The sequence below is a fragment of the Salpingoeca rosetta genome, assembly GCF_000188695.1.
Source record: "Salpingoeca rosetta unplaced genomic scaffold supercont1.55, whole genome shotgun sequence".
NCBI classification, from domain to species: Eukaryota; class Choanoflagellata; order Craspedida; family Salpingoecidae; genus Salpingoeca; species Salpingoeca rosetta.
Window position 1 is genome coordinate 1 of NW_004754879.1, and position 8,284 is coordinate 8,284.

The 8,284-nt window shown below is 61.6% G+C and overlaps 2 protein-coding genes across 2 annotated transcripts; one reads left to right on the forward strand and one right to left on the reverse strand.

Annotated features, from left to right (window-relative positions):
• Positions 1–1,035: 1,035 nt before the first annotated feature.
• On the reverse strand, positions 1,036–4,893 carry PTSG_13189 (uncharacterized protein; the record flags this gene model as incomplete). Its single annotated transcript, XM_004987540.1, has 1 exon — positions 1,036–4,893. A coding segment is annotated over one exon (3,858 nt), but the record flags the coding sequence as incomplete, so codon positions are not given.
• A 332-nt stretch (positions 4,894–5,225) lies between these two features.
• On the forward strand, positions 5,226–8,248 carry PTSG_13190 (uncharacterized protein; the record flags this gene model as incomplete). The annotated part of the gene is made up of 4 exons (XM_004987541.1): positions 5,226–5,254; positions 5,346–7,040; positions 7,262–7,281; positions 7,767–8,248. 4 exons carry the CDS (start codon positions 5,226–5,228, stop codon positions 8,246–8,248), a joined length of 2,226 nt encoding a protein of 741 aa, XP_004987598.1.
• Between the last annotated feature and the right edge of the window lie 36 nt (positions 8,249–8,284).

Genomic DNA, 8,284 nt, shown 5'->3' on the forward strand with positions numbered 1-8,284 from the left:
ATCATGCCCGACTGGTGTTACGACGGAGAGCTTCTGCAGCCCGTCCTCTAGCACCAGAACACAACGGGCACGCCTCTTACGGGCCTGTTGTCACGCTGACCACCCCAGAGGTGCAGCCTCTGGCTTCAGCGCATCACAGGCACACATCACACCACAACCTAACACTCGGCACGACTATTCCACAGCGATGGTCACTCAGCCATGCCTGCTCTCTGCACGACGGCTACCGTTGCAACGCCCGTCCTCTGACAGATTGCAAACAGGCACGCCTCACACGGGCCCGCTGTGGTCACGCTGCCCAACTCACGGGGCCAGCCTCTGACCTCAAGGCACCACAGGCACACACTCACACACATCAACACCACACGCACCACACACTTGGCATGACCATTCCTCAGCGGTAGTCACCTTGCCTTGCCCGCTTTCTGCACGACGGTGAAACTCAGCACAGCCCGTCCTCTGACAGTCAGCACATGGGCGCGCCTCAAACGGGCCTGGGTCACGTTGTTCACCCTCACAGGTGCAGCCTCTGACTTCAGCGCACCACAGGCAACTCTCCCTCAGGGGACACCACTTGCACACAACTAACCCATGCGACCTCCAACATGCGTCACACACCCCTGTCTGTCTATCAGCACTGTGCATGCGCTTCAGGCTCACACAGGCGTATGACTGACCGCTACCATGGGACGAATGCAGCAAGAAAGCCAAGCAGGAGCAGCATCCTACGAACACACAACACCACATACAGTCACACATTCACGCACGTGTCTTTTGTTCATGACTGGCACTTGCCACAGCCTTGCCAATGCGGGGGAGTGTTGACGAAAGACATTGGCGCCCCTGTGTCACTTTGTGGTTTATTCATGTTCGACTTGCTTTCTTGTTTTCGTCCACTTCCTCTACAAAATTTCCTCTTGTGTTCACCCACCAATACAATGGTCGACAACGCACATGAGAGAACAGCAACCACACAGCACACAGCCACACCATCACAGACACACACACACGCATACAGCCAGTCCATGTCTTAACAGCGTCATCGTCGCAGCATAGAGGAGGGAGCCAAGCAGCTCGCGGAACGGCACGTCCGGGAGTGGCTCCTCCTTTGTCGGCTGGCTTGTCGACGTAGCCCGTGCAGAGCGGCGTGCCGACGGGCTTGCAGTCAGCCATGCCGAAGGTCTCCAGCACGCTGCGCAGGTAGTGCTCCTGGCTCATGGTGACGGTCCTGGCCTTGCGGTCGTGCTGCACCTTGATGCCGAGACAAATGTCTGGGCTGCCCAGGTCCTTCATCTTGAAGCGCTTGGAGATGGCCTTCTTGAACGCGGCCATGTCGCTGTCGCTGTCGGCGAAGATGAGCAGGTCGTCCACGTAGACGGCAACCCACATCACCTTGCCACCCTTGCAGGTGCGGCGGTAGATGCAGGCGTCCGTGGCTGTGGCGATGAAGTCCTGCTCGCGCATCCAGGCGTCCAGCGTGTGGTTCCACAGGCGCGGGCTCTGCTTCAGGCCATACAACCCGCGCTTGAGGCGCAGGACCGTATTCGGCGAGAAGATGCCGTCGACGGCCGGTGGCTGGACGTAGATCTCGTGATCCACGGGCGCGTTGAGGAACGCCGTGTTGACGTCCATCTGCTGGATGTCCATGCCACGCGCGACGGCCATGGCGAGCATGGTGCGGATGGCTGCGATGGTAGCCGTCGGGGCAAAGGTGTCCGTGTAGTTGACACCGTGGACCTGGGAGTAGCCTTTGGCAACCCAGCGCGCCTTGTACTTGATCACCTTGCCCTGGTCGTCACGCTTCCTCCGAAAGATGACCATGCTGCGGAGCAGCTTGTGGCCCTTGGGAAGGTCAGCGCGAGGCACGACGTCGTAGACGTCATTGGCCTGCATTGCCGCAAACTCGTCCAGGATGGCTTGGCGCCACTCCTCAGAGTCTGGCGAGGCAAGCGCCTCCTTGACGGTGGCTGGCTCAGCTGACGTGGCAACACTGCCAACAGCGATGTCTGGTAGATGACCACCCACTGCTGATGTCTTCTCCCCCGTACCAGCAGCGCTGGTGGCAACGTGACACGTGGTGGTTGAGCCACCAGAGGTGTCCTTGTCGCCGAGGGTCTCGGACACCAGCAGCTGGTCCCAGACGGAGCCGCCAAGGGCGCGTGGCTGGAGCTGCGGCTCCCCCGCACGTGGTGCAGTGGGAGCGCCGGTGGCACTGTCCTCGGTTGAACGCTGAGCGGTCTTATTGGCATGCGAAGCAGAGGCACCGCTGTTGTGCTCTTGCTGCTGCTGAGAGGAGGCGGCGTCCTTGTTCTTGATGGCGCCGAAGCGAGCGTGGATGGTGTGGACAACGCGTCGCGTGTCCGGCATCCAGACGACGTGGGCCTGGTCCTCCTCGGCGAAGCCGACGTAGACGCCGACGCGTGAGCGTGGGTCAAGCTTGTGCCGCGTGCTGCTCTTCTCCACATGCACGTAGGTCGGCGAGCCGAAGACGCGCAACAGGCTGACGTCGAAGGGGTGCCCAGTCAGGGCCTCGAACGGTGACTTGTCCTTGAGGCTCCTGCGTGGCGCGATGTTGTGCAGCAGCGTGGCGTGCTGCACGGCGAAGCCCCAGAACGGCTTGTCCAGGTCCGCAGCAAACAGCATCGTGCGCGCCGTCTCAAAGAGGGTGCGGAAGGTGCGCTCCGCGGATCCGTTCTTGGCCTGCGAGTGCGGTGGCGAGAAGCGCTGCTTGATGTCGAAGGCCAGGCACAGGTCGGTGAAGTCCTGGCTCTTGAAGACGGCGTCGCTGTCCGTCTGCAGCGTGGCGCCTCGGAGCGCGTTGATGACGTGACGGTCCTTGCGCAGCTGCTCCAGGGCCGCACCGACGTCGTTCTTGTGCCGGATGAGAAACGTCCAGGCGAAACGCGTGCAGTCGTCGATGAAGGTCAGCGCGTAGCGTGCACCTCGCAGCGACGTCTCCTCCAGCGGACCGGCGATGTCGGCGTAGAGCAGCTGGCATGGCCCAGCGCTACGTGGAGCAGACTGCTTTGGGATGGAGGCGCGCGTGCTCTTGCCAAGCGCACATGGTCCACAGGTGACGATGTGCTTGGAAGAGGCCTGGGCGATCTGCTGCCGGATGGCGTCAACGGCCGCGCTGCTGCGATGGCCTAGCACGTCGTGTGCAGAGGCGCCCTCGTCAGCATCCTCGGCTTCCCCGTCGCTGCTGTGCACGAGCTCCCCCGCAAGCGCCGTGGCTTGTTGGGAGGTCGTGGTGCTGGCGTAGAGGAAGAGATGGCCGGTGTCCTTGGACGGCAGCAGAGGCACGCTCCATGTGGCAAACTGGATGCGGCTGTCGTCCGCAGCAATGACGACGGAAGCACCACGACGCGCGCGAGTCACCAGGTTCAGCGCCAGAAGGTTGTACTTGATATCGGGGACATGCAGCACGTTCTTGAGCGTGATGGTACCTGGAGCGCCGTCTGTGCCAGTCACGCGGAGCACGGCGTCGCCCTTGCCAATGACCGTGACGGCCTGGCTGTTGGCAACGGTGACGTGCTGCGTGACGGCGATGTAGTTGGTGAGGAGGGAGGCGTCGCTGGTGATGTGCGCCGTGGCACCGCTGTCAGCGAGCCACAGCTGTGGTGGCACTGGTCCGATGGCGTGGCCCTCCTCGCCCTCGGGCTGCAGCATGAGGGCATCGTGGTGGATGGCGAAGGTCTCCACGCGCTGAGGGCCGTGGCTGACGACGGCCGCCTTCTTGAATGGAGCTGCTCCTCCGTGCTGCGGGCGAGAGGATCCTGGCCGCTTGCCGTTGCCGTTGCCGTGGTTGCGAAGCGTAGCCAGGATCTGCCGCACGTCGATGACGTGATGCCGCTTGGCCGCCTGCAGCTTGCGGCACTGCTGCGCGCAGTGGCCGCGGAAGTTGCAGAACGCGCAAGTCACGCGCTCTGCAGGTGGACAGCATGGTCCACCGCTCGTGTCGGAGGGCGACGTGCCAGTGTGCATCGGCGATGCAGCGAAGGAGCCAGAGCCTGGCCCACCGATGGCGAGCACAGGCGTGCGCTTCTTGGGACGATGCAGGCGGCGCTCCTCCTGAATGAGGTCCGCAGTCATCTTGGACAGCGATGGCGGCGGGTCCTCGCGCTCCATGAACCGCATCGCCACATCAAACTCCGCGGGGAGTTCATTGCGGACGAGGGTGCGCAGGTCGTCCTCCGGGATGGACACGCCGGCAGCAAGGAGCTGCGAGTTGATGTCCGTGATGCGGGACATGAACGTGTCGACGGTGTCCGTGGGCAACCAGGTGGTCGAGGAGAGCTGCTGCCTGAGACGACTGACGTGGTCCTTGCCGCTGCGGATGTAGCGCTCGCGGAGGCGGCGCAGCGCAAGCACACCGGAGCGGCCACGGTTGTCGGTGATGGCCAGCCGCAGCGGGTGTCCCGTCAGGACGCCAAGGAGGAACGCGAAGATGGCTGCGTCAACCTGTGGATCACGGGGATCCAGCAGGCCAGAGGCTCGGGACGCCACCTGCGCTCCTCCGCTCGGAGTGGCGGAAGAAGGGAGAGAGGAAGAGGAGGAAGATGGCTGAGCGCCGTGGTCGTCGCCATCGCCCTCGTCGTCGTCATCGTCGTCGTGGTCCCCCGCGTCGTGGCGGACGCCAGTGCGGCGAGGGCCGCGTTGAGCGCGGGAGCGAGTGCGGGGACCCGAAGCACCGTGGGTGCTTGGGCTCGGCGATGAGGCAGCTGCTGGAGCCTGCCCGTCTCCTTGGTGGTCAGCACCACCCTCGGCGATGATGCCAGCGTCGATGCCAGCGGCGATGAGCTTGGCCTCGACGGTGATGAAGAAGAGGTTGGCATCCTGCTCAGCGCCAGCGAAGACCTTGATGCCGTCTGCGCTAATTGGACTGGGTCTCATAATCTGTTGTAAGTTCATGGTGATGGTGCTGTTGTTGGAGACTTGTGTGTGTGTGTGTGTGTGTGTGTGTGTGCAGAGTGTGCTGTGTGTTGTGTGGGAGATTGTCTTGGCAAGGGGAAGTTGTGTGTGTTTACTTGAGTTGTGAAGCAAACAAGGATGTAGGATGAATGAACATGAACTGAGAGACACTCTCACACATAGACAGAAAACTGGAGGAGAGAGAGAAGTGCCACGTGGCAAAACAACCAGAAACGCCCGTTTCTGGGCGCACGTGCACAGAAACGTTTACAGCAGAATTTGCTGACTCAGCAAGCATTGACACTGGAACAGTGATGTCAACACCAGCCACGCGCCCTTGGCGGTTCCGTCTGGGACCAGCTGCTGTTGTCCGAGACCCTCGGCGACAAGGACACCTCTGGTGGCTCAACCACCACGTGTCATGTTGCCACCAGCGCTGCTGGTACGGGGGAGAAGACATCAGCAGTGGGTGGTCATCTACCAGACATCGCTGCTGGCAGTGTTGCCACGTCAGCTGAGCCAGCCACCGTCAAGGAGGCGCTTGCCTCGCCAGACTCCGAGGAGTGGCGCCAAGCCATCCTGGACGAGTTTGCGGCAATGCAGGCCAATGACGTCTACGACGTCGTGCCTCGCGCTGACCTTCCCAAGGGCCACAAGCTGCTCCGCAGCATGGTCATCTTTCGGAGGAAGCGCGATGACCAGGGCAAGGTGATCAAGTACAAGGCGCGCTGGGTTGCCAAAGGCTACTCCCAGGTCCACGGTGTCAACTACACGGACACCTTTGCCCCGACGGCTACCATCGCAGCCATCCGCACCATGCTCGCCATGGCCGTCGCGCGTGGCATGGACATCCAGCAGATGGACGTCAACACGGCGTTCCTCAACGCGCCCGTGGATCACGAGATCTACGTCCAGCCACCGGCCGTCGACGGCATCTTCTCGCCGAATACGGTGCTGCGCCTCAAGCGTGGGCTGTATGGGCTGAAGCAGAGCCCGCGCCTGTGGAACCACACGCTGGACGCCTGGATGCGCGAGCAGGACTTCGTCGCCACAGCCACGGACGCCTGCATCTACCGCCGCACCTGCAAGGGTGGCAAAGTGATGTGGGTTGCCGTCTACGTGGACGACCTGCTCATCTTCGCCGACAGCGACAGCGACATGGCCGCGTTCAAGAAGGCCATCTCCAAGCGCTTCAAGATGAAGGACCTGGGCAGCCCAGACATATGTCTCGGCATCAAGGTGCAGCACAACCGCAAGGCCAGGACCGTCACCATGAGCCAGGAGCACTACCTGCGCAACGTGCTGGAGAGCTTCGGCATGGCTGACTGCAAGCCTGTCGGCACGCCGCTCTGCACGGGCTACGTCGACAAGCCAGCCGACAAGGAGGAGCCACTCCCGGACGTGCCGTTCCGCGAGCTGCTTGGCTCCCTCCTCTATGCTGCGACGATGACGCGCCCAGACATCTCAGCGGCTGTCTCCATCCTGTCTCGCCGTATGCAGCACTTCGGCATGGACCATTGGAAGGCTGCCAAGCACCTTCTTCGCTACATCAAGGGCACCTTGTCCTACACCATCAAGTACGCCGCCACTGGCGACACCAGCAACGGCAGCACTGCCGACGGCGTGCTCTCAGCGTACTCGGATGCGTCGTTCGCCTCCGACGTTGACACGCGACGTTCCCGCACGGGCTTCGTCGTCTTCTGTTCCACGGGCCCCGTGTCCTGGAACTCCAAGCTGCAGGCCACCGTGGCCACAGCCTCCGCCGACGCGGAGTACATGGCTCTCGCAGCCACCGCACAGGAACTCATGTTCCTTCGCCAACTCCAGGAGGAGCTCACCGGCGCCGTCCTGTGCGAGCCCACGCTCGTCCACACGGACAACCAGCCGGCGCAGCGCGTTGCCGAACACGCCGCCTCGCGCATGCGGCACATCCTCGTCAAGTACCACTACATCCGCGAGTGCGTCGACACAAAGAGGATTGTGCTGAGCTACCTCGCCACGGAGCATATGATCGCAGATCTTCTCACGAAGATCCTCCCTCGGCCCAAGACGGCTCAGTTCTGCACGATGCTGTTCGACCAGCGTCCTCTGCCAGGCTGCCAGCCACGGGCCCGTCCTCATTCGGGCCGGTCGCCACGTCCTTCGACTCCGCGTCAGGACCTCTGAGCGGCCGCGCACCACAGGACACGCCTTCACTCGGGCCAGCCTTCCACAACAGGCTGCGCACCACAGGCACCAACCATTTTCTTAAACGTGTTCCACAACACACGTCCTTACTCGCATCTCACCTACCTCTGCCCATGCCATTCCTACATGCATGACATCACCATCACCATCAATCACGTTTCAGAACGTCAACGCAGCAGAGAGGTAGGTCAATGCGGGGGAGTGTTGACAGGCAAGTCCTGCCTGCTGAGTCATCATTGACCTCCTTTCTTCACGACACCACAAATTTGCATTCACCTCTCTTGTGTTCTGGAATGTTCACGTGATTTCCCTCCAACCTGTTGCACGTGCAGTGTTTAGCTTGTGTGGTTGCTCGATGTTACATGCTCTTGCATGACACACCACATAACCACACACACAACTCTCAACAAACACTGCCACGTCACCACTTTGCGTTGTCGACAATTCTTGTCTTGTGTTCTGTTTCTTTCTGTTGGAGTGTTCATTCATCCTACATCCTTGTTTGCTTCACAACTCAAGTAAACACACACAACTCTCTCTTGCCAAGACAATCTCCCACACAACACACAGCACACACAGCACACACAGCACACACACACACACACACACACACACAAGTCTCCAACAACAGCACCACCACCATGAACTTGCAACATCCACGCTCTCAGGCTACCCCCTTCTCCTCTTCACCAACGGAGAAGCAGACGTCAACGCCGGCCAAGGATGGGCCCGGCTCAAGGACCACTACGCTTCGCAGGACCGCCTCCGCATCGCAGAGCTCAAGGAGGCGCAGCTTCACGTCCCCTGCGGCAACCTCGCCCGCTTCTTCGAGCGACACATGGAGCTGCAGCAGCAGTTGCAGGACGCAGGCGTGCGCCAGGACAACGAGGACCTCTTCACCATCGTCTGGAAGCAGCTGCCACGCTGGACAGCCCCGCTCACGCTTCCCTACTTTGCCAGTGGCCGCTTTCCCTCCCTCCTCGAGCTCAGCATCAGGCTGCAGCAGCTGGAGCAGCAGATGCGTGGTTCACGCACACAGCCGCAGGCAGGCGGCTTCATGGCAAGCGCACCGGCACGCAGAGGTGGAAGACGCGGCTTCTCAACAGCAGCAACAACCACGGACGCCAGGGGAGGCAACAACGGGAGGTAACGGCAACAGCTAACAGCAAGGGGCGCCGCTTGCGGC